Source organism: Pelodiscus sinensis, chromosome 7 (genome assembly GCF_052426305.1).
Source record: "Pelodiscus sinensis isolate ZL-2025 chromosome 7, ASM5242630v1, whole genome shotgun sequence".
NCBI lineage: Eukaryota > Metazoa > Chordata > Testudines > Trionychidae > Pelodiscus > Pelodiscus sinensis.
This window is the reverse complement of record NC_143058.1, coordinates 34098030-34124833: the sequence shown is the minus strand read 5'-3', so window position 1 is coordinate 34124833 and position 26804 is coordinate 34098030. Positions and strand designations below refer to the sequence as shown.

General features: G+C 43.1%; 1 protein-coding gene across 11 annotated transcripts in view; it reads right to left on the bottom strand.

Moving 5' to 3' along the window:
* Positions 1 to 1512: 1512 nt before the first annotated feature.
* PKP4 (plakophilin 4) overlaps positions 1513 to 26804 on the bottom strand; it is a 242555-nt gene continuing 217263 nt past the window's right edge. For 8 of the 11 annotated variants that reach the window (XM_075933435.2, XM_075933436.2, XM_075933437.2 and 5 more), the window contains 5 exons: positions 16360 to 16444; positions 16119 to 16236; positions 12422 to 12553; positions 3924 to 3997; positions 1513 to 2492 (listed from right to left, as the gene is read on the bottom strand). In XM_075933435.2, coding sequence (XP_075789550.2) covers positions 2244 to 2492; positions 3924 to 3997; positions 12422 to 12553; positions 16119 to 16236; positions 16360 to 16444 — 658 coding nt within the window. In that variant the 3' untranslated portion in view covers positions 1513 to 2243. The remainder of the gene's footprint in view (positions 2493 to 3923; positions 3998 to 12421; positions 12554 to 16118; positions 16237 to 16359; positions 16445 to 26804) is intronic. The other 3 variants (XM_089779730.1, XM_089779731.1, XM_075933439.2) reach the window with 2 other exon arrangements.

Sequence of the window (26804 nt, the reverse complement as noted above, 5' to 3'; positions counted from 1 at the left end):
AGCCAACAGAGTGCCAGACTAGACAAGTTCAATCTGTATTAAGAGTCCATCACCACTTCATTTGGAGTGCATTTACACTACATAATTTGGGGTACATTTAGCACCCTATACTTGAACTAAGATATGCAAGTTTCCCTATGCAAATTGCATATCTTATTTTGAAATTTGGTGTGTCTACACAGCATCACATTTTGAAATAATGCACTATTTCGAGACATCCCTTAACTGGTTACAGGGATGCCGAAATAGTGCGCCCATTATTTCGAAAAATATTCCAAAGTAACAGGCAGATTGTTAAGATGCTGGGTAGCTATTTTGGGATACCTCTGGTATCCTGAAATAGCTGCGCAGTGTAGATGTACCCTTACATGTTTACAGTCAATTTTTAAACAGACAACACATGCAAACATATGAGTAACCCATAGGCTATTCCATTTCTTTTCAAGCAAGTTTAGAAACAATTACTGTTCTTTGGGCTATATTCTCTGCACCCAAGTGCTGTAAATTGCTATGACAACATCAACAGTCTTCTAAATAATCTGTTTAGAGGTGGACTAAAACAGGAATAAATTAAGATATTCTGCATTAATAAGATCTTTTTGGAAATAGAAGGCATGATCTGCATGGGGGTGGGGGGGGAGGGGGCAAATTCTGCCATTGACTATAGCTATGCAACCATACTGTACTGAGTGGGGGGATTGGCTATCAGGGTTTGACCTATATCTTATTAATTTTGTTGGGAATTTTTCATTCACTACCAGAGAGGCAGCTGTGTTCTAGCAAACACAATCAGGAGAAGTGGATTCTATCTGCTCACTTGCTGTGTGACCTTAAGGATTCAGTTCAGCTTACTGTGCTTTAGTTACCCCAGCAATGAAGTGGAGATACCTGTAAAGCACTTTGAGCTCTATAAAGAAAAATGAAACAATGGCAAATAAATATTTTAATAAATGTACATAACAAGGTTAATGGCATCAACCTCATGGGACAAATGCATGATTTATTATTGTGTTTACACAAGAATTGTAAATGGAGCAAGTGGAATATAGACCAGATGGTCAAGTAAAAAACGGGCGTAAATCTATTCCAATGTGGTTTTTTTGGCAGAAACATGATATAACTGTGAAATATCCTGGATTCACTATATTGCATCTGACAAAGTGGGCTCCAGTTCACAAAAGCTTATGCCTAAATAAATGTGTTAGTCTTTGGGTGCCACAGGACTCCTTGTTATTTTGCTGAAACAGACTAACATGGCTAGCCCTCTGAAACTTGTCATACTGAGAAAGTAAAAACACTAAGCTAGAGGAAAAAGCGAGATGGGCAAGTGCATAATTTCATGCTTTGGTATACCAGCTTGACAAATAATAAGTACACGAATTCTAGAAAGCCGGGAAAAGGGCCAAAACGGCAAGAAATATTTAAGCTTCTTATAATATGCAATTAGAATTCACATTTGTTGTACTTGTTTTTGTGTATTACACAGAAAATAAAAAATGAGCAGGGAACAACTTTCCATGGATGAGACTTCCACATTTATTTTTTCTTCCATGTGCATAGAAAATGGCAGTGAAGTATCCTATGAAAGAGGCAGGGAATGAGAAAGATGGAGATATACTTGACTGTACTTTGTGCTTCAAAATTACACCATTCATTTTTTAAACAAAAATGATGTACTGAATTTTTACTTTTATAACAGTTCCTTGTATTTTTTTGTTTAAAGATGTCAGCTTTCCAAATTTGTTTTCAAACGACACACTGCATTACAAATGATGGCACTTTTAAACAATGTGGCATTTCCATATTTACACCAATGAAAGAAATTTACAAGACGTAATAGCATACAATCTTGACATTTAGTAATAGCAATAAAACAAAAAGGGCATCCATTTTATTTTTCTGTACAAACTATCATAAGTCTTTTATTCACATTTTAAAAATCAGCTTCAATTTTATCTGACCTACACTTTTTCCAAATTCATTTTACTCAATTCTCAAACCTTTCATCACATCGCCCACACCTTCACCAGACTATAGGAACTACAAGTAATTAGATCTAAAGTCTAAACAGAGCATAAAAGTTCTGCCTTCCAATTTCTCTCTCACCTTCCTGATAAAAGCTCCTCCTTGTTCCTCCTTTTATTTCACTTTCACATTTCATCATCCAAACAGCAAACAGGCCATTCCATTTCTTCTCAAGCAAGTTTAGAAACTATAGCATTCCTCTGTGTGAATTTCTGATGCTACACCCAAGAATCAGGTGACCCTGGGTATTGTTCTGCTCTGTAAGAGGGTCGTCTAGTGGAATAGAAGTCTACATAATTTGTGGTAGATTTCAGTCCATATTGTGTCATGTAATCTGTAGAGGCTGGAAAGTGAACTCGATCATCAAAATAGGGGTCTTCATAGCTATGTGGGGACTGTAAATATAATCTGTATGCATCATAGTTCTTTCTGTTGGAGTCATCTTGACTGTAGTACAACTGCTGATGCTGTTGATAAAATGGACAAATAAAAATAATTTTTAAAAATTAGATTTTAATGGGAAATATTTAAGAGGTTGTTTTAACCTTTCCGTAAGTTTTCAAAGCCTATGTATATATAGGCTTTAATGCATTGATGTAGCTATATTTTACCCATTCAAACAATGGCATGATGTGGCTGAATCTTTGCATACTGATCTACCAAATATTACTGTTTTTTGAGCCACTATGATTTTTAGGTGCATAATTTTCAGTGGGTGCAGCTCCTCCACCGATTGGGTCAATGTTCAGAGAAGATTTTTTTAAAATTAAACAAGCATGAAATATAAACCAAAGACTAGGGGAAACAGTGGAAGAAATTCTTCATTTCCCCCCATCAATTACTCTACATCCACCATTGGTGCCACTGTACCCACTGGCAATCAGAGGTCAGAGAGAGTGAGGGGGAAGGGAAGTAGACACAGCCATATGTACTATCAAACATCCAGGTAACAAAAGTATCTTTAGACTGCATGGATTATGACTCTTCCTTCAGAAACTACCCCAAAAAAGGCAAGTCTGGAGATAGAGCTCTCGATCAGCCACAACAAGAATAGATAAGTGATTAAAGTTAAGAGGTTAAAAAAGGAAATACAAAGGCAATAAACTGGTAAGTTGTTTCCAGATACAGTAACACTCTCTAAAAAAAACCAAACATTAGAAGTGCTTTTTTTTGAAGCACATTCATAACACGCAACTGTATATTCTCTCTTTAGTTCTATTAAAGCAAACAATATTATCATTATATGTTGAACCTTGCTAATGGTATTCTTTTTAAGTAGGGATGAGGAAACTTTTTTGGGTTAGGGGCCACTGACGCACTGAAAAAAAAATCAGTCAGGGGCCACATACAAGTGAAAAGCAAAGTTAAAAAAAACCAAACATACAAACCTCACTGACCTGGCCCCCAAGTAAGAAGCAGGAGGGCAGGTGTGCCACGCTGTGCTTGCAAACACCTTTCCCTACTGCTCCCAGTGGTCACGATTCCTAGCCAATGGGAGTGATGGGGTGGAGCCTGCAAGTGAGTGCTTCCCTGGGCTGCTGTTCCCCTAGCTGGAGGTAAGGGTTGGGTAGAGGGAGTGGCAATGCGCAGAACCACATCCTCCTTTCTCTAGGCAGAGCTGGCTAGGCTGGGAGGGAGTAGGGGGAAGGCGGGCTTTAGTGCCAGCTCCCATCTGCTTTCCCCTCACATTCTCCAGCCACGTGGGGATGTGCCAAGGCTTGGAAACTTGTCTCAGGGATGAAGCACCAGCACTGGCTTGACCTGCTGCAGAGGGGGTGAGCCCCAAGCCTCATGGGTTAGATCAAGGGAAGCTGGGGTCCAGATCTGGCCCAAGGGCTGTAGGTTCCCCATCTCTGTAGGTTCCCATCCCCGTTTTAGAATGAGATTTCAAAAGTTACCTGTAGCCGTCTATTTTGTTCTCTTGCTGGTGAAGAATAGGAACTGATGTAAATTGGTGAAGCTTTGTTGGACCCTGTAAGAAATTATAGTATTTTATTATTTATATCTGTAAGCCTTTATAGTTTTTACAATACTTACAACAATTTTGTATATTTAGAAACTTTCATGTCCCTTACAGTGTTGAAATTAGTGGACCTGTTTTACAAGGATCTGATGCTCTATTATATCAAGATATTATATCAAGATAGATATCATTACGGTAAAGTAGTAATGAGAGAAGCTAAACCATGTACTTTGCACATTATTGCTATTTAAAAGAGAAAAAAAAACCTATAACCTTTCCTTCTAATTTATTTCTGTGGCATTGGGATTGAAGCTTTCCTTGTGCTGAACATGAAGGCAGAAGCCAGACAACTTTGTAACAGCCAGGAAAATTGTTTGTTTTCTGTGGCTATTTTAGTAGGTTTCCCTCTAAGTCTGGGGTGAAGAGAGATTAGGCACCTGACCACAAATGATTGATTCATTGGTCCAAAGGGAGAAAGTTTACTACTTGAGGTAAAAGACAATCTCCATTAGCTGTCAGCAGCAGGAATACCTTAATCTTCTTTGTAGGGTGTTGCCACAGAAAGGCAAAAATCATGACATAGGGGCTATGTCTAGACTGTCGCTTTTTATCGGAAAAAGTATGCAAATTGCGCTCCACAGTTTGCGCTCTGATAGTTTTGTCCAAAGAGGCTTTTCTGAAATATGGGCCAAATTTCAGAAAAACCTGCTCTTTCAGAAGAGCCCTTCTTCCTCATGGCACAAGGAAAACAGGGCATCTGCTTTTCTGCAAAAAATGTTGTGTTCAAACTCCATAGTCTAGACATAGCATGGGTGAAAATGCAAAAACTATCATCATATAACAGGGTGGGAATTGGCAGTAAAAGGACTCCATTGGCTAAGTACTCTGAGGGCTTGTACTCAGGATTTCTGAACTGTGAGCCTTTATTTCCTGAATTAAGAGGTAAACAGTTACTTACCTTCATAATTGTTATTCTTCGAGATGTGTTGCTCATGTCCATTCCATGTACGTGTGCGTACATTGCGTGCCTGTGTAGCCAAAAGTTTTTCTCTTAGCAGTATCCATTGGACCAGCAGGGGAGCTCCCTGGAGTGGCACCAATATATCAGCTAATATATACCTCTGTTGGCCCTCCCTGACCTCGGTTCCTTCTTACCTGACTACTCCAAAGAAAGGGAGGGAGGTGGGATTTGGAATGGACATAAGCAACACATCTCGAAGAACAACAGTTACAAAGGTAAGTAATCATTTTTCTTCTTTGAGTGATTGCTCATGTCCGTTCCATGAACGGATTCCAAAGCAGAAACCCAAAGAGGCGGGGTCAGAGTTCTTACCTTCAACTGATTGTAGGACAGCCCTCCCCAGGGCTACGTTTTCCCTCACCCTACGGCCCAGTGCATAATGATTGGCAAAGGTGTGAATAGGGACCTGGGCCACAAATGCTGTAGAGGAAGCTTGGGTCCTAGAGGAGTAGGCTGTTAGGAGAGGGGCTAGCAACCCTAGACAGCACACAACACTCCTTGATACAGGACATAATCCATGAAGAGATCCACTGTGCAGAGACCAGATGCCCCTGCAGCCTCTCTGCAATTGCTACAAAGAGCTGTGGAGAGTTACCGAAGTCCAAATAAAAAGCTAAAGCTCTCCTAACATCTAAAGTGTGTAACGCCTGTTCCTCACCCGAACCATGGGATTAGGGGTAAAAAACTGCGAGGAAAATATCTTGGGCCACATGAAATTGAAACATCGCCTTCAGAAGGAAGGCGGGGTGGGGAGAATAATCTGATCTTATCTTTAAAGAAAACTATTCGGGGGGTCTGAGGTGAGGGCTCTCAGTTCAGATGCATGTCTGACTGACATGACAGGCACTAGGAAAGACACTTCCAAGAAAGGTGAAGCAGTAGGCACATCACCAGGGTCTCAAAGGAAAGCCCCATGAGTTTGGACAGGACCAGGTTGAGGTCCCATTGAGGAACAGGCTGACAGACACGTGGATAGAGCGTGTCCAACCCTTTCAGAAACCTGTGTACCATGAGGGTCATGCCCTGGGAGCCCAGGTGTAAAGCAGAGATGGCTGCCAAGTGTACCCTCACTGAGAAGGAGGATAACCCCTGTAGTCTAAGATCCAGGAGATAGTTCAGGATTAGCAGGATCTGGACCTCCATGGGCGATTCCCACTTCTGGGCAGTCCAGATGGAGAAGTGCTTCCACCTGGCCAGGTAAATGGCCCTAGTGGAAGTTTCGTACTCCCAAGTAAGATCTCCTGCATCCGCTCCAAACACTGCAGCTCTGTTGCTGTCAGCCATGGAGCTTCCATGCCATTAGGTGCAGAGATCACAGGTTCGGATGGTGAAATCTGCTGAAGTCCTGTGTGATGAGGTCCAGGTCCAAATGAGAGGGCGACTGGCCTCAAGAAGGATGTGAACCAGTGTTGCCTGGGCCACGCCGGCATGATGAGGATCAGGGAGGCCCTGAATTCCTGAACCCACAAGAGCACCTTGCAGACCAATGGGAAAGGTGGGAATGCATAAAATAGACAGTTGGGCCAAGTGGTAAGGAGCGCATCTCCCAGGGAGCCCCACTTCAGCCCCATTAGGGAGCAGAAGCTCAGGCACTTCCTGTTCCACCTGCTGGCAAACAGGTCCAGAAGGGGAAATCCCCACTTGTGGAAGACTTGGAGGCCTACGTCCCCTCTGAGACCACTCACGACTGGAGAAGAACCTGCTCAGCCAATCCACCAGGATGTTCTGGGACACTGGGAGACAGGAAGCAACTGGGTGAATATCCGCCCCAATGCATAGCTCCCACAGCCAAAGGGCTTCTTGACACAGGGGAGGGGAGTGAGCCCCGCACTGCCTGTTGATACAGGAGACGACCAACGTATTGTCAGAAAGAACAAGGACCGTTTTGCCCCTGAGCCGAAGGAGAAAGGTCACACAGGTGAGACAGACTGCCTGCAGCTCCCTGACATTGATATGCAGGAAGAGGTTGTACCTTTTCCACATATCTTGGGTCTGCATGTCTCTGAGGTGAACCCCCCAACTGGTGTCGGATGCGTCCCTCACTAACCGGCGGGTAGGTAGAGGTTTGGAGAACAGGACCCTGGAATAGACCACCTCCTCCTTGGTCCACCAGTCCAGAGAATGCATGACCTCAGGTGGAACTGCCCCAAGAATGCAGAGCCGTGTTGCAAACCTGCACAAGCCACATCTGTAGTGGATGCATGCAAAGCCTGGCGTGTTGAATGATGTAGGTACATGCGGCCATCAACCCCAGGAGATGCATACAAAACATGGCTGTGGTCACTGGGAACTCCTGCATGCCCTGGATGGCTGTTTTGATTGCCAGGAAGTGAGATCTGGGAAGAGAGGCTGTGCCCAACACTGAATCCAGGTGAGCACCTACAAACTCCATGACTTGGGTGGGAACCAGGGTCGAGCTGGCCATGTTCAAGAGCAGCCCCAGCTTGTAAAAAAGGTCTTGCACTAGAGTGATGTCAGCTAGCATCTGATCCAAAAAAGAGCTTTGGAGGACCCAGTCATCCAGGTAAGGGAACACCTGGTCACCCCGCTTTCTCAGTGTGGCAGCCACAATGGCCATACATTTTGTGAACACTCAAGGGGGCATAGAAAGGCCAAAAGGGAGGGCCGTAAACCAATAGTGGTCCTGGCCTACCATAAAGTGGAAGAACCGCCTGTTGTGCGGTGCAACAGAAATGTGGAAGTAGGTATCTTTAAAAGCGAGGGCAGAGTACCAGTCTCTGAAGTAGGGAAGGAATGATAGACGCCAGAGTAACCATCTTGAATTTGCCTTTGGCAATGAAGACATTGAGTTCCCTGAGGTCTAGGATAGGCTGAAACCCTCCCTTGGCTTTGGGAACCATAAAGTACCAGGAGTAGAAATCCCTGCCCAAGAAACCCTGGGGAACCACTTCAGCCATCCCCAAGGTTAAGAGCTGCTTTACCTCTTCCCGGAGGAGATGCTGTGAGAGGGATCCTTGAAGAGGGATGGGGCAATAGGGTGGGAGAGAGAGGCTGAAAGGAAGGGGATGGCTTACCCCCTTCTACCGTTTCTAGGACCCAATGGTCTCAGATAATGGATTCCCAGGCCTGACAGAAAGGGAATAGGCAGTCCCTGAACAGAAAAGGTGGGGCTGGTAAGCTGTCCAAAGCCCTTGATGAATTGCAGAGTGGAGGGCAGAAAAGATTCCCGCCTGGCTGGTATCTCGGTGTGGACTAAAGGAGTGCCAGTCTGCCCATGATGGTCCGGGTGCTATGCCCGTCAGTGCTACGTGTCCCACTTGAGAGTACACGAAGGGCACATGCCTCGAGGGAGACTTGCCCTTGCTAGGTCTCTTCTTCTGAGGCACTGGGAACTGCAACCAGTGCTGAGGCCTGCATGGCGCTAGGGAGATGCACAAATGGCTGGGTGCCTCCCGCACTGACGCCAGTGCACTCTGGGATGCCAGTGCTAGATTGGACGCTCGTGTCGGTGTAAGGCCGACTCCATCAGGATAATCTTCAAATGATACTCCTTTCCCGCTTGGTACGTGGCTTAAAGGCCTCGAGGATAATACAGGCCTTGAACAAGTGGGCCTCTGCAAGGCACTTAAGACAACCTGCATGAGGGTCCCCGCAGGGCTTCTATCACTTCTTGCAGGGCTTGAAGCTGTGGAGCCCAGGCATGCCCCGCCAGATGCCCTGCCCCTGGGTGCTTAACACTAAATTCAACACTTAATAGCTAATAAAACCATAGATAAGATCAATAAACTGTTAACTACTAAAAAAACAAGAAGAACTGCTATGAGGGTTGCAGAGCAAGAGCAAAGGCACTTTCCAATGACCCTCATGAGGGGTAAGAAGGAACTGAGCTGACCCAATGCGTACTGCTAAGGGAAAAACTTCTGACAATGCGTGCATGCAGCACATGCACCTATATGAAATAGACATGAGCAATCACTCTAAGAAAAACAGGTATCTAAATGCAGAAACAGACTCATTTAACCCTTTATACAGGCAGTCCCCGAGTTACAAACGGGGCCGTCTCCCTGGTCTCCAGCAGACCAGGGAGAGGAAGAAAAGCGGCGGAGCACGCGGACAGCGGACAGCCCAGACGCGTCTGGGCTGCCCGCGTGTTCCGCCGCTTTGCTCCCAGTCCCCCTGGTCTGCAGACCAGGGAGTCGGGGAGCAAAGCAGAGCAAAGCCAAGGAGCCCGAGGGCAGCAGGACAGCCACGGCGCGTCTGGGCTGTCCCGCTGCCCCCGTGCTCCGCGGCTTTGCTCCGGACGCCTGTGGTACAGCAGCTGGGGCGCTGCCGGTTGGTCCCGTAGCGCCACTCTGGGCGCTACGGGACCAATCCGGCAGCACCCCAGCTGCTCTGCCCCAGGCGTCCTGATTCAGCCACTGCTGGTCAGTTTCAGCAGCAGCTGAATCAGGACACCTGGGGCAGAGCAGCTTGGGTGCTGCTGGGTTGGTCCAGTAGCGCCGCCGCTCCTCGGCGCTACTGGACCAATCCAGCAGCACCCAAGCTGCTCTGCCCCAGGCATCCCCAAGTCAGCCGCTGCTGAAACTGACCAGCGCTGACTACAGGAAGCCCCAGCCCCAGGCTTCCTGGAATCAGCCGCTGATCAGTTTCAGCAGCAGCTGACTTGGGGATGCCTGGGGTTCTTAAGTTGAATCTGTATGTAAGTCAGAACTGGCGTCCAGATTCAGCTGCTGTTGAAAATGATCAGTTTCAGCAGCGGCTGAATCTGGACGCCAGTTCCGACTTACATACAGATTCAACTTAAGAACAAACCTACAGTCCCTATCTTGTATGTAACCCGGGGACTGCCTGTATATGTTTTAGCCACTACAGGGAACAAAACCTCTAGGTGTTAGTGTGGGCTACAATAAGTTAAGTAACAGCAGAATATTTTGAGCACAACACAGATGGGAAGCCACGAATTCCTCAGTTCCAATCTTTGCTCTGCCATGAACTTCACCTGTAGTTTGATCAAATTACTTAACAATTAGTTCACACTTTCGATTTCCTATCTGTAAAATGGTGATATGCAACGTATTATCTACCTCACACGAGTGTAATGAGATGAATTAGTTAATGCTTACAAATCAATTTAGAATCTTCCACGTACTATTTAACATTTATGGCTAATGTACATTTATGAACACACACAAAAGAGTACATTTTACCCACATAAAGATACAACTATGGTCATCGCCACCACAGAATGTTATGACATTTCATGCATGAAGTTTAAGAAGCTACTGGGTCTACAAAAACAAGGATGCAAAATAAATAATTTTCAGAAGATTTTTCAATCAGATTCTATACAGAATCAAGGCGCCAAAGAAAAAATTATATGATGTGTCCATTAAAAAAATGTTACTTTACAATAATGCTAGCAGGACAAATAAATCTCACAATATATGTTTTTAACAGGCATTGCCTTAAAAAAGAACATTGTATTTGCCATGTAACATTCCAGATGTTAAACAGCCACAGTAACCATACATCATTAGTAAACAGCAGCGTGAAATCACAGCTTAAAAGAGAACAGCACAAATGAGATGTGTCCCTCAGCAGCAGTTAAATTGCCTCAGGATTTTTTTTTTAATACTCCAGCTTTTTTACACAAGGAATTTGTGATTTTCCTTGCTTAGTCTGGGGTTCAAAATTATGTGTAAGATAGTTGAGATGAGGGAAAAGAAAAAGTCTTGGCATATTTCCCCCTAATATTTATCAATAAAGCCATAACATAAAAAAATAATATTCGACAACAGTATTTGGTAATAAAAATTCAGTTTGATATACATCAAAGATCACTTTTTCAAATGGGAGCCACCATGTTTTATTATGCACTGAAACACAGCCTTCCCATATTTTAAAAGACAAACATGCAAGCTTGATATCTTCTTTCTTGGGTAAACTGTGCATTTTAAGAGAAACAGGAAAAAAACCCACCCAAAACTAACAAAGAAACAAAACAAAAACAAGCAGCAGTAGTAACAAAAACCTCAAAAAACCCCATTTCTGACCCACATAGTAAAGTTACTAAATAAAAATGAACACAAACCCAACGTAATATGTGCAGAACTTTATGTAAATGAAGCTTGGGACAGCTAAATGAGGTGTTAAGAACACACCAATTTTTACTTATACAAATTCCTTTGCAGCACAATACTTAAATTGACCTTAAGTTTTATTCCATAGTTACATTATTTTTAAACAACAAATGCAAAACCAAACAGTATAAAATGGTCATATCTGGGAGGATATGATTTCCTCAAGAAATCAATGGTGAACAACAAACATAGCATTTATTCTTCAAGACAATTTAGTTGCTGCTGAACAATACAACAAAAATAGTCCCATCATTAGTTTTTAACTGCATACACCTCATTCTCCCATGCAGAATGTGAACTACGCAAAATAATATTTTAGAACCTTGTTTCTTAAACTGTGTTCCGCGAAACACCATCACAGGTGTGCCGTGGCCATTTAAGAAAAAAATGGCCACGAGAACTGCTGAGACGCGGGTGGTGCAAAGAGTTCAGCGAGTGATGGCGCGGCTGGAAATGAGGCGGGGCTACCTACAGTCCTCCTCCTATGCTTCCGTGCGAAGAGTGGAAGAAGTGAGCAAGAGATGACACAGCAGGAAATGAGGCGGGGCTACCCATGTTCCTCATATGCTTCTGCGCCTGGCTTGCAACCGCCTGGGAAAGCTCCGCACCTCGGTTGTGCCCCTTACCAGAGGGGAGGAGTGTTGCAGGGCCAGCAGCAGGGCCGGCTCTGACTGGCTGTCTCCGCTGCTGGTCTGGGGATCCTTCCTTCCAGGGGAGAGAACTGCCCTAAAGCTGCCACCCCGACCGGGTCTTTGCACCGCTGTCTTTAGCCCTCATTTGTTACCCAGGACAGCTGAGGGGGCTAGCACCTTCTACCCTCTTGCACAGACAAGGCCCTTCCCTTCAGTATTCTGTGTCAAAAATAACAGAGCCAGGGGCTAGAACTATTGAAGGAAAAAACATTAAGCAGTAAGGGACCCACTGTGAATTGGGGGTCAGGGTAAGGCCCTCAGTGCTCCTAATGCTGGCGTGGCTGCTATCAGTCAGCTGCTTGACATTAACATGTGCTTGATAAGGTATTGAATTTATAATTTCCACCAATATGAGTAAACAGAGTAAATTATATTTCCCTATCAAAAAGGCAGAAGTTTAGAAGGCTTCATAGGGCAGTGAGTGAATATTGTTGTTGACAGAAAAACTGTAGTCTCGTGTTCAAGGGGCAAGCTTCTCTCTCCCCTCCCCCCAACAAAAAAATCCTTGGTGTTCCTCATTAAAAAAAAAAATAGTGTGTGGTGTTCCTCGGTCTTCAAAAGTTTAAGAAACACTGTTTTAGAAGCATTTTGTTTACAGTAAATCTAACTGGTCTCTTACCAGGATATATATCTTTATGCGTAATGACATCACCTTGGCTATTGTAATACTGCATAGAAGGTTGTGTCCTATTGTATTCAGAACGAGGTTCTCTAATTCCTAGCAGTGCCGGCGATGAAGATGTGCTGCCAACTGATGAAAAGGAGGTAAGAGAAAGAAAGCATCAGTGTCTGATAGCCAATGATGGACCGATTCTCTATGAACTTCTCTAATTCTTTTTTAAAACAAGTTATACTTTCGGCCTCCAATACATCACCTGGCAATGTGTTCCACAGCTTGACTACACTGTATGAAGAAATACTTTTGTTTGTTTGTTTCATTTAAACTTGCTGCCTATGAACATCATTGGGAGCTCTCTGCTTCTTGTATTATGTGAATGGGTAAAAAGAGATTTTCCTATTCACTTTTTCCACGACATTCAGGATTTGGAAGACATCTATCATATGGCCCCTTAGTTGTCTCTTTTCCAAGCTGAAATGACCATCTTTTTAATCTCTTTCATGTGGAAGCTGTTCTATACCATGAATCGTTTTTGTGATCCTTTGTACCTTTTCTAATTCTAATATAGCCTTTTTTGAGACAGGGCAACCAGAACTGCAGGCGGTATTCAAGGTGTGGATATACCACATATTTATATATTGGGATTATATTTTCTGTTTTATCATCAATCACTTGCCTAATGGTTCCTAACATTTTTAGCTTTTTTGATTGCTGCTTCACGTCGAGCAAATTTTTCAGAAGAATATCCACGACTCCAAAATCTCGAGTAGTAACAGCTAATTTAGACCCCATTATTTTTTCCCACAGCTGCTTTCTTTGCTTAAGAACCTTTGGTGAGGGACCTTGTCAAAAGCTTTCTGAAAGTCAAATTACATTATATCTACTGGAATCCCCCATGTACATGTTGAATGATCCTTTCAAAAAATTCTAACTGATTCATGAAGCTTGATTTCCCTTTACAAAAGCTGTGTGGAGTCTTGTCACCAAATTCATGTATGGTCATTTATGTGTTTGCTAATTTGTTCTTTATTGTAGTTTCAACCAATTTGCTTAGTACTGAAATTAGGCTGTAATTATTAGGATTGCCTTTGGAATCTTTTAAAAAAATTGGCATCACATTAATTATCCTCCAGTCATTTGGTACAGAAGCTGATTTAAGTAATAGGTTAGTAGTTCAGCAACTTTATATCTGAGTTCTTTCAGAACTCTCGGGTGAATAGCAACTGATATTGGTTACTTATTACTGTTAATCAACTTGGTCAAAACCCTCCTCTAATAACTGCTCTATCTGGGACAGTTATATAGATTTGTTACCTCCCCCCCAAAAAACAAACCAAACCATAAACAAAACAAAACAAAACCAAGAAAAACAAATCAAAACAATCTCCGCCCCCCCCCCAAATAGATCAGATGCAGGAATCTCCCTCAAATCCTTTGCAGTGGGGACCAATGCAAAGAAGCTATTAAATGTTTCTGCCAATGGCCTACTCAAGAGTGCTGCTTTAGCATCTCAACTGACAACTGGCCCCAGTGACCATTGAGTAGGCTTCCTGCTTCTGATGTATTTAAAAACCTATTTTGTTGTTAGTTTTTGTGTCTTTTGTTTGTTGCTCTTCAAATTCATTTTTGACATATTTAATTATACTTTTATGATTGGATTACCAGATTTCTGCTCCTTTCTATTTTCCTCAGTAGGATTTAACTTCAAATTTGTTAAGGATCCCTGTTTGCCATTAACAACTTCTTTTATTGGGTTAGTTAGCTATAGTGGCACATTTTGGGTCCCCTTACTAGTTTTTTGTTTTACTTGGAGTATGCATTTAATTTGGGTCTCTATTATGTTGTTTTAAAAAAGTTTCCATGCACATTGCAGGCATTTTACTCTTGTGACTGTACCTTTAAATTTCCATTTAACTAGCTTCCTCATTTTTGTAGTTTCCCTTTCTAAAGTTAAATGCTTTGGGATATTTCCTCCCACAAAGATATCAAATTTAATTACATTATAATTGCCATTAGTAAATGGTTCAGCTATATTCATCTCTTGGACCACATCTTGTACTCCACTCAGAACTAAATCAAAGATTGCCTTTCCCTTTGCAGATTCTAAGATTAATGACTACTTCTTAGGGCACCTAATGCTGTCTTGAAACTTTATCTCAGCATGTTATCCTGAAGTAACATGTACCTTGCCAATATATGAATAGCTGAAATCTCTCTTTATAATTGAGTATTCTAGTTTTGCAGCCTCTCTGATCTCCTGGAGGATTCACAATCTTCACCAAAATCCTGGTCAGAACTGTATTTTATAGACTCATAAAACACTAGAACTGAAAGGACCTCGAGAGGTCATCGAGTCCAGTCCCCTGCCCTCAGGGCAGGACCAAATACGGTCTAGACCATCCCTGATAGACATTTATCTAACCTACTCTTAAATATCTCCAGAGATGGGGATTCCACAACTACCCTAGGCAATTTATTCTAGTGTTTGACCACCCTGACAGTTAGGAACTTTTTCCTAATGTCCAACCTAAACTTCCCTTGCTGCAGTTTAAGCCCATTGCTTCTTGTCCTGCCCTCAGATGCTAAGGAGAACCCTTTTTCTCACTCTTCCTTGTGACACCCTTTTAGATACCTGAGAACGGCTATCATGTCCCCTTTCAGTCTGTTCCTTTCCAAACTAAACAAGACCAATTCTTTCAGTCTTCCTTCATAGGTCATGTTCTCTAGACCTTTAATCATTCTTGCTGCTCTTCTCTGGACCTTCTCCAATTTCTCCACATCTTTCTTAACTGAACTGGACACAATATTCCAGTCGAGGCCTAATCAGCGCAGAGCAAAGCGGAAGAATGACTTTTCGTGTCTTGCTCACAACACTCTTGTTACTGCATCCCAGAATCATGTTTGCTCTTTTTTGTAACAGCGTCACACTGTAGACTCATATTAGGCTTGTGGTCCGCTATTACCCCTAGATCCCTTTCTGCAGTACTCCGCATTTGTCCTTATTAAGCTTCATCCTATTTACCTCAGAGCATTTCTCCAATTTGTCCAGATCATTTTGAATTATGACCCTGTCCTCCAAAGCAGTTGCAACCCCTCCCAGCTTGGTATCATCTGCAAACTTAATAAGCGTATTCTCTATGTCAATATCTAAATCGTTGATGAAGATATTGAACAGAACCGGTCCCAAAACACACCCCTGTAGAACTCCACTTTTTATGCCCTTCCAGCAGGATTGTGAACCCTTAACTATTCTCTGAGAACGGTTATTCAGCAGTTATGCACCCACCTTATAGTAGCCCCATCTAAGTTGTATTTGCCTAGTTTATTGATAAGACAGTCAAATGCCTTACTGAAGTCTAGGTATACCATTTCTACCACATTTCCCTTATCTACAAGACTTGTTATCCTGTCAAAGAAAGCTATCAGGTTGGTTTGACATGATTTATTCTTTACATATCCATGCTAGCTGTTAGCTATCATCTTATTATCTTCCAGATGTTTGCAGATTAATTCCTTAATTATTTGCTCCACATTACTACTGCACAGAAGAAGAACTCACAGGATAAAACTGTAATATCACTGAAATAAGTAATATCACATTCAAGAGTACACTGAAGTTCCAGAAGGGACATACCAGATCTCCCTGAAAAACCTTCAGCTAATTTGTTCACAAAGAGGAAAAGGTTTATTAACTAACCTGACTGAATGATAGGTGACATTTGCTGATTTGTTGTAGACAAAGAGGGATGTGATTTGAATCGGTCTCGTTCTAATGTTGATACTGGTGTAATAAAATGATTCTGATTCCATCCATCCTGTGGTGTGGGCAAGAGCGTAAAAATGAATTACATTTCATTAAAATAAATAAATAAAATAAATACTTGTAAAGTTTCTTCCAGAAGAATGCTAATTTTGTCAGCACCGTACTTATAATATACCTTTTTATAAATGCTACGGAGGTCTCGGTATTGCCATAATGTATTCAATACCTGGGCTGCTGCCTTGACCACTTTCAATGATGATCTAAAATAAAGAATATTATTATCATTATATAGGATTGACACTTGTGAAGGAAGTGCATGTATGCACAGCTTGAAATACTATTTTAAATGAGCTAGGTAATCAGCAAAGGGGCTGATACTGGACTGTAATATCACAGCTTTAAACTAGGAGTGATCCCTTCAGGTCCTCCCTGGAACACACGAGAAGGCAATATAGGTAGTCTACACCACAAAGGAAAAACAGTGGGGGCTTTGGCAGCAGGGCTGTTTCATTGCTTTGTACATTTCTGGCCTTCCCCAAGAGCTAGACTTTCAGGTACCAGCACTCAGAAGTCTACACAGCAATGAAACAGCCCCACAGCTCAAGCCCAAGACAGCTGGCATGGGCCAGCCATGGGTTTTTCTTTGCTGTGTAGGCATTCCCTGTGAGGTATTCAGGATGGTTAGTATCTGTCTGAATAAACAACTTCTCTTTTCAGGGCTGTCAATCTAGCACACTTCATGAACGCATGTTACATAAAATATATATCATAATAAATCATTTACACTCCTACCTTTAAAGCAATCATCCAACACAAATATAATGGTTAAGGCTGGCAGCTAGTAATAACATTGCCTTTCTCTTCCCGTAATAAGATTCTGTTTTCAGTTTCTTGTAACTTTTCCACACTTTACTATTTGGGCTGAAATGTTCTGTGTCAGGTTTCTGCCTCAGGATATTTATTTATAAACCTAAATACTTTCCAGGATCAAGGGAAGAAAAAAAATACTTATTTTCCAACATTTAAAAATCCTGGAGTTTTTTCTTTGACAAGTACTGGTGCCCCAATGCACTGGAGCAGGGATTTGAAAAATGACAGAGTAGCCTTTATACCGGATAGAAGCAAGTATTGGTTACATTCCATGAGACAATGATTACATAAAAAAAATGGCTTCCATTTAGCTGGATTTCTATTGTTGAGTAGGGTCTGTTAAACGGCAATCAAATATCACTGTTCCTCATTTATCAAGGAAGCAACTACCCTGTGAGATGTAAGAAACTGAATGCAATGTCTGACTATGATTCTTTGTGAGCAAGTTAGGATGGACATGGAAGGCTGAACTGACAATCTGGGAAAGTCAGAGAACCAGCACTGGCTTGGTCAGGCCGGGGCAAAGAGAATGAGCTTGACCTGATCTGCTTTCAGCTTGGGATGATTGGTATTGTGGGAGAAGCATACAAGCAAGCTGACTGCCAACTGAGATGTAAAGCATTGGTCTGGGAGCTCAGACTGAGGATCCTCGAGAGAAGAACAGACATTGTTTCCTGCTGTCTCTTGTAGCAAATGGATCGATCATCAGAATGCCTCAAACTGTGAAGATGACCCAGAAGACACTTGAATTCAAAGACCATTAGTGACTCAGGGAAAAATTCCTTCTGAGATAATCTATGATATGATTCAGGACTCTGGGCTGGTCCGCTATTGCTCTCCTTGGTGCAGAAGTGCCACAACCTGACTGCGTCTTGGGACAGAATCAGTTGAGAAAGGTGAATCAATCTCTGTAGAGGGTTAAGAACTGGATGGTAAACCATCCTGAACCACATTTGGAGGGAGATGAAGGTACTATTTTGAAAACTGGACCACTTGTGTGCAAGTAGGCCTGTGGCCCAGAAGCTTTAAGCACATCCAAAGTGTTGAGAAAGTCTGAGACTGCAGACTGACACAAAGGTGGCAAATTGCTTGAAAACAGTCAGTTAGCAGAAACCCTGTTGAACTTGCAGAATCTATTAGGGCCCCAATTAACTCAATTTTCAGAGTTGGAACTAAAATTGACTTCCTGTTGTTTAGGATGAGATCCAGACAGTCAACTAATTACAGTGTAATGTCTGTGTGAACAAGAATTTCCTCTCTGGACCTGCACCCCAGTTGTCTGGATAGAGATTTCTTTCTTCCTGAGATACAACGTCATGATGACTATGAATTTGGTAAAACCCAAGGTGTAGAACAGAGATTAACTAGAAGCACTGTGTACTGAAAATGATGTTCTGCCATGACAAATTGAAGGAATTTTCTTTAGCATTGCCAAATTCACAGGATATGAGGTGTCCTGAAGGTCCAGAGTAGCAAACCATTCACGTCAGATTGTCAGAAAATAGGGAAAACTCACCAAAACTGGTGGCAGATTCTATAACTAGATTTATCCAAACCAGCAACAAATGTGTGCTCCTAGTCAGTATACCAGCTTACAATGGAGCCACAGCCAGTACTCCAAGATACTCCAGTCTACATAGCCACCCAGACCAACTGGACTTAAAGATGAAAAGTTATTAAAACTAAAGATGTTAAGAAGTGGGTAATTGGCGAATTGTGTAGTTGTGTAGCAGGTCCTGGACTGCTGTGTCTCTGCTGGGTGTCTCTTACAACATTTAAAATATAGAGGCACAGTGGTCTGGGACCTGGCGCAAGTCTCCTCTGCCCCACAGAGATGGTGCTGGAGGAAACTGGCTTTTAAGCCAGATGCTAGTAGTCGAGTACTTGACTAGTTGCTTAACATCCCTAAATAAAACCAAAATCATCATTACACTTTTGGTTATTCCCAGCCCCAAAGGGCCAGTCACTTGCCTCAGGGCAAGATATACATCATGCTTGAGGTTTTAACCTGAGCTAGCTAGCGGTCAGCACCACAAGAAGTTACTCACCTTGCACAGTAACGATAGTTCTTTGAGATGTGTCCCTCTATGGGCCCTCTTCTGTTGGTGTGTCTGTGTCATTGTGCCGCTGATTGGAAAACTTCGGTAGCAGTGTCTGTTTTGCCCCCTCTAGTGCTGCCACTCCTCATGCTGCAGCACAAGGCTAGTCAGAACACGCAGGCTAACCACCCTTAGTTTATTTTCTACTGTAATCATTGACAAGAACTGCAAAATAGAGGAAAGGAGGGTGGGTTGAGGAGTGCCTATAGGGACAAATAGCTCAAAGGACCATCATTGCCACACAAGGTAACAAACTCCTTCTTTGAGTAGGGTCCCTATAGGTGCTCCGCTGTTGGTGACTTCCAAGCAGTACCTGTATGGAAGGCTAGGACTTTGAAGTTGGGTTGGTTCCAGATGACAGTACTATGGAGCTGAAGATTGCATTGCAGGTAGAGTCCCCAGTGATCACATAATGTTCTGAAAAGATGTGAACCAACAATTGTGTTGCCGCTCTTCAGATTTCTGAGGCAGGGATAGTGAGAAGGCAACAGATGAGACTGACCTTGTGGAGTGTGTATGACAAGAACAGGCGTGGGCATTAATTTTTGATGGGGGGGCCACTCCAAGAATTTGTAAGGTGGTCAAGGGCCGCACACTTCCATGATATTAATAGAGAAGATGCAGGGTTTGTGATGGAGGTTGCGTGCAGAAGGGAGCTTGGAATAAGGGAGGGAGTTTGGGTGAAGGAAGCAGTTGTGACCTGGGGCACTGGACTAGGGTACAGGGGTTTGAACTGTGGCTTAGGGCAGGGAATTGGGGTACAGGAGGGAGTGCAGGGGATTGGATTGTGCATTAGGGCAGGAGGAGACTGTGATCTGGGGCAGGGTTAGGTTGCCAGATCTAGGAGGGGATATCAGTGCTGGAGGAGGGCAGAGGATTTGGGTATGTGGAGTAGGGGGGACAGGAGTGTGGGGGGAGGGTTGGGGTGCCAGAGGCAGCCTCTGGCCAGGGGACTTACCAGCCAGCAGCCTGTTCCTGAATCAGCCTCCCTGCCTGGCCCACCCCAGCACAGGCTACAGTCATGTGATCTGTGAATAACTAGGTGCCCCTTATGCTTCGTGGCTGCCTTTTATTGAAACACGCAGCTCCCATTGGCCAGATTCTGACCAGAAGGCGGCTAATGGGATTGTGCTGGAAGTGGGAGCAGCTCCTAAAGCTTCCCCCCTCAGGGCTCAGTTTTTAAAGTGAAACCTCCCCACAGCTGTGCTTCTGAGCAGTTTGCAAGTGGGGGGAGGCAAGCGAGACCCTGACTGAGGCTTCCCGCAATGTCCGCAGGCTGGATCCGTCCTGCGGGCCATGTTTTGCCTGGGCCTGGACTGGCATCTGGATGGAGCCAAGCACTAAGATTGCGAATAGCCAGCTTTGGATATAGAGTATGTCCTTTGTTCTGCAAGAGGAGATGCAGAGCAAGCTGGAGAGAGAGATCAGTAGGTGCGTCATGAGCTGTGTCAGGTAAGGATACCAGGTTAGTCTCATCCATGTAGGAATGATCAGAATGACACATGCACAGTCTCTTCTTATTTTCAGCAGGACCTTTGATAGCTGGGAAAATGGAAAGAAGGGAAGGCATCACCAAGTGAGTGTTGTCCTATCCCTGCTTTGGAACAGCAGTGAGGACATTTCTTGTTCAGATAAACGGCAAACAAATCTAGTTGGCATCCAAGCACTGCTTGGGTCTAGTTCCACTTATAGTCACGTGACAATCTGGTACTGAGAGCGTCCGCCATTGAGTTCTATGTATCCGAGATGGAGGCTGCCAACACTGTGATGTCATGAGAGATACATTATTTTCATAGTCCAATTGCTTCTGTGCAGAAGGAAGGAGACCAGACTCCCCTTTATCAATTCACATAGATTAGGGGTCCTATAAAGGTAGCCTTTTAGTCAGGCAGTGGCATAGATAGCTGCAGCGGCACAGGAGCCAGCAAACAGAGCTGTAAACAGGGGAGTTTGAGTGGGAGTTCTGTTGGAGGAGAAGTTTGTATTTGGTTTTGTATTTGTATTGTTTGTATGTGTAGAGGCTTGTAGGGGTAGTGTGCTGGGAGAGAAGCTGAGCCCTGATTAGGGGTCCTATAAAGGTAGCCTTCTAGTCAGGCAACGGCATAGATAGCTGCAGCGGCACAGGAGCCAGCAAACAAGAGCTGTAAACAGCGGAGTTTGAGTGGGAGGAGTTTGTAAAGGGCGTTTGGATATTGGGACTTGTTTGGGGTTTGTTTTTTCTGTGGAGGGGGTGTTTTGGTCTGTTTTTGTGTTTACCGGACTAATAGGATTTTGGTGAGAAACTAGATAAAACACAGAGGCAGTAGTGGCCATGGCCCAAGTAGTAGAGAACACAAGGAGGATGATTGGATGTAGTAGCTGCGGTATGTACATGATTCTGGAGGGGGTACCTGAAAGGAGTTTTGTTTGCATGAAGTGCCGCCTGATAGAGCTGATGGAAAAAAAGATCCGAGGACTGGAGATGCAGGTGGAAACTCTGGTCGAGTTTAGAAGGGGGTTTGAGCAGATGATGGAGCAAAGGCATGACGTGGCTGAAGGCGAAAGCATAGACATGCAGATGGAAGCAGGATCAAGGGCCTCAGAGGAGGGACTGCTAGGCGAAGAAAATGGACAGTGAAAGCATGTGACTCAGAGAACCAGGCAGAGGAAAAGATGGGTCAGTGAAGGAAAAATAGAGCTCAAGAACAGGTATGTGGAGCTGGAGAATGAAGAAGGGGTACAGCAGGTAGATAATGAAGACTGAAGGGTAAGGAAGAAGAGAAGAGTGGCTAGTCCCACAGATAAAGGGGAAGACTTAATGGAGACAACACCAAAAATGAGCATTAGGAGGATACAGGATGGGTTAAAGAGGATACAAGGGAAAATAGGAATGGCAAGGACTTGCAGCCAGAGGAAGCTAGAGATAGACCAGAGAATCGCACTGTCACTAGGAAAAGGCAGGTCTATGTGATTGGGGACTCCTTATTGAGAAGAATAGATAGGCCTGTAACCAGAGCTGATCCAGAGAATAGAAGGGTGTGCTATCTGCCAGGTGCTAAGATACGAGATGTGGAACTGAGGTTGAAGAGGATTATTAAGGGAGCAGGAAGGAATCCATTGATCATCCTTCATTAGGAACAAATGATACGGCTAGATTCTCACTGGAACAAATTAAGGGAGACTATGCTAGGCTGGGGAGGACGCTCAAGGAAATTGAGGCTCAGGTGATCTTTAGTGGGATTCTGCTGTTCCTAGAGAAGGACAACTAAGACGTGACAGGATTATGATGATCAATAGATGGCTTAGGCAGTGGTGCTATAAGGAGGGCTTTGAGATGTATGGTCACTGGGAGGCATTTATGGACAGAGGACTGTTCTCTAAGGATGGACTTCACCTAAATAGGGAGGGAAATAGACTTCTAGGATGGAGGCTGGCTCAACTGATTAAGAGAGCTTTAAACTAGGAATCTGGGGGGAGACGGTTGGGAGATGTCCAGGTAATCTCTACGCCGGATTTTAACACTGAGAGGGAGGAAAGCGAAGAAAGAAAGGAAATAGCTGGGGGTAGGAGAATGAACATGAGGAAGAGTAGGGTGGATATTAGTCTAATAGGTCATATTGGAGGTACAATGTCCGTGCCAAATTGGGTAAAGAATGTGAATGAAGCCAAACAGCAAAAATTAAAATGTCTGTACACCAATTCGAGGAGCCTAGGTAACAAAAAGGAGGAACTAGAGTTATTGGTCCAGGAAGTGAAACCAGATATTATAGGAATAACAGAAACATGGTGGAATACTAGGCATGACTGGAGTACAGGTATTGAAGAGTATGTGCTGTTTAGGAAAGACAGAAATAAGGGTAAAGGTGGTAGAGTCGCATTGTATATCAAAGATGAGGTAGATCGTAAAGAAATAAAAAGTGATGGAATGGAGAAGACAGAGTCTGTTTGGGCAAAAATCACATCGGGAAAGAAAACTATCAGATCCTCCCCTGGGATAGTGCTTGGGGTGTGTTATAGACCACCAGGATCCAATTTGGATATGGATAGAGACCTCGTTAATGTTTTTAAAGAAGTAAATACTCATGGAAACTGCGTACTCATGGGAGATTTCAACTTTCCAGATATAGACTGGAGAACAAGTGCTAGTAATAATAATAGGGCTCAGATTTTCCTAGATGTGATAGCTGATGAATTCCTTCATCAAGTAGTTGCTGAACCAACAAGGGGGGAATGCTATTTTAGATTTGGTTTTGGTGAGTAGCGAGGACCTCATAGATGAAATGGTTGTAGGGGACAACCTTGGCTCAAGTGATCATGAGCTAATTCAGTTCAAATTAAATGGAAGGATAAACAAAAATAAATCTGAGACTAGGGTTTTTTATTTCAAAAGGGCTAACTTTAATAAATTAAGGAAATTAGTTAGGGAAGTTGATTGGACTAAAGAAATTGTGGATCTTGAGGTGGAGGAGGACTGGAATTATTTTAAGTTAAAGTTGCAGAACCTATCAGAAACCTGTATCCCAAGAAAAGGGAAAAAAATGTATAGGCAGGTGTGTTAGACCAAGCTGGATGAGCAAGCATCTCAGAGAGGTGATTAAGAAAAAGCAGAAAGCATATAAGGAGTGGAAAATGGGAGGGATAAGTAAAGAAAGCTACCTTATTGAGATTAGAGCATGTAGGGACAAAGTGAGAAAGGCTAAAAGTCAGGTAGAGGTGGACCTTGCAAAGGGAATTAAAACCAATAGTAAAAGGTTTTATAGCCATATAAATAGGAAAAAAACAAAAAAAGAAGAAGTAGGACCGCTAATTATTAAGGATGGAGTGGAGGTTAAGGATAATCTAGGAATGGCCCAATATCTAAACAAATACTTTGCTTCAGTCTTTAATGAGACTAATGAAGAGCTTAGGGATAATGGTAACATAACAAATGGGACTAAGGATATGGAGGTAGATATTATCATATCCAAGGTAAAAGCCAAACTTGAACAGCTTAATGGGAGTAAATCGGGGGGCCCAGATAATCTTCATCCAAGAATAGTAAAGGAACTGGCACATGAAGTTGCAAGTCCATTAGCAAATTTTTTTAATAAATCTCTAAACTAAGGGGTTGTACCATTTGACTGGAGAATTGCTAATATAGTTCCTATTTTTAAGAAAGGGAAAAAAAGCGACCCGGGTAACAATAAGCCTGTTAGTTAGACATCTGTAGTATGTAAGATCTTGGAAAAATTTTTGAAGGAGAAAGTAGTTAGAGACAGTGAGGCTAATGGCAATTGGGACAAATTACAACATGGTTTTACAAAAGGTAGATCGTGCCAAACCAACCTGATCTCCTTTTTTGAGAAAGTAACAGATTTTTTAGATAAAGGAAAAGCAGTGGATCTAATCTACCTCGACTTTAGTAAGGCATTTGATACAGTACCACATGGGGAATTATTGATTAAATTGGAAAAGATAGGGATTAATATGAAAGTTGAGAGGTGGATAAGCAACTGGTTAAAGGGGAGACTACAGCGGGTCATATTGAAAGGTGAACTGTCAGGTTGGAGGAAGATTACTAGCGGAGTTCCTCGGGGATCAGTTTTGGGGCCAATTTTATTTAATCTTTTTATCTCTGACCTTGGCACCAAAAGTGGAAGTGTCCTGATAAAATTTGCGGATGACACAAAGTTGGGAGCTATTGCCAATTCAGAAAAGGATCAGGATATCATACAGGAAGATCTGGATGATCTTGTAAATTGGAGTGATAGCAATAAGATGTAATTTAATAGTGAGAAGTGTAAGGTTATGCATTTAGGGATTAATAACAAGAATTTTAGTTATAAGCTGGGGACACATCAGTTGGAAGTAATGGAGGAGGAGAAGGACCTCGGAGTCCTGGTTGATTATAGGATGACTATGAGCCGCCATTGTGACATGGCTGTGAAAAAGGCTAATATGGTCTTGGGATGTATTAGGCATTGGTGAGACCCCATTTGGAATACTGTGTGCCGTTCTCGTCTCCCATGCTTAAGAAGGATGAATTCAAACTGGAACAGGTACAAAGAAGGGCCACTAGGATGATCCGAGGAATGGAAAACCTGTCTTATGAAAGGAGACTCAAGGAGCTTGGCTTGTTTACCTTAACCAAAAGAAGGCTGAGGGGGGACATGATTGCACTCTTTAAATATATTAGAGGGATAAATACCAGGGAGAGAGAGGAATTATTTAAGCTTAATACCAATGTGGACACAAGAAAAAATGGATATAAGCTGGCTAGCAGGAAGTTTAGACTTGAGATTAGATGAAGGTTTCTAACCATTAGAGGAGTGAGGTTCTGGAACGGCCTTCCAAGGGAAGTAGTGGGGGCAAAAGATCTATCTGGTGTCAAGATTAAACTAGATTGGTTTATGAAGGGGATGGTTTGATGAGATAACATGATCTTGGTAACTAATTGACCATTCATTATCAGGGGGAAATAGGTCAATGGAGGGATGATAGGAGTCACTATAGAGAACTTTCTCGGTGTCTGGCTGATGAGTCTTGCCCACATGCTCAGGGTTTAGCTGATCGCCATATTTGGGGCCGGGAAGGAATTTTCCTCCAGGGTAGAATGGCAGAGGCCCTGGCGGCTTTTCGCCTTCCTCTGTAGCATGGGGTACAGATTACAGCTGGAGGATTCTCTGTATCTTGGGGTCTTCAAAGTATTTGAAGGCTTCAAAATCTGAGATATAGGTGAGAGGATTATTCTAGGAGGGGTGGGTGAGATTCTGTGGCCTGCACTGTGCAAGGGGTCAGACTAGATGATCATAATGGTCCCATCTGACCTTAAAGTCTATGCGTCTATGAGTACGTACAGGCTACACTGTCTGTTAGGTCTTTTGAGTGTGATCAGAGGGAGGAAGCGAGTGCAAGCATTCCTGACTGCCCTGAGCTTGAGAAGATTGATGCTGAAGGACATCTCCACAGGTGACCATTTTCCTTCATCATAAAGTTTATATGCACCTCATCCTATGAGCAATATATTGGGGGTGAGAAACAACATATCTGAAGGCACTATATGTGAGGAATTACCACTTTGCTACTGTCGTATGCTTTACGAGTTGCAAGCAGAGTCCAGCTGATATTTGTGGGCTATTCTGAATGGTCTCAGAGTGTAATCAAAGAGAAATATGTGTTGAGATAGAAGGGTTTGGATCTGGGGCAGGGTTAGGGATAGAGAGTCAAGGTCAGGTTCTATAAACCTGAGGGTTGATTTCTGAGGTCTAATCTGTCTCCAACTCCCCTTTCTCTTGACTATTAGGAAATATAAAGAATCCTTTGCCTTGTCAATTTTGAGTTACTAGTTTTATGGCCTCTAACTGGAGGATATGGTTTACCTCTTGTTGTAGTGAACTCTTGCGAGAAAGGAGATAGGGAAGGGTATTGGGGCGGATTGGAGCAGGGATAAAATGAACCGAGTATTCATGGTGAATCATTTCCAGGACCCTCTGTTTGATGTTATGTCCTCCTTTGTGCTGTGGAACCATGCCAGATGATGAGCAAACGGAGGGATAGCAATGACTGGCAGTAGCAGTTTCAGGGAGTAGTCTGCTGGCACTTTGACCAACACGTCAAAATTGATGCTAAGATGTGGGTGGCTGGGATGAGAAAGATTGCTGGCTAGTTGGTTTGCAGCTTGAGAACTTTGTTT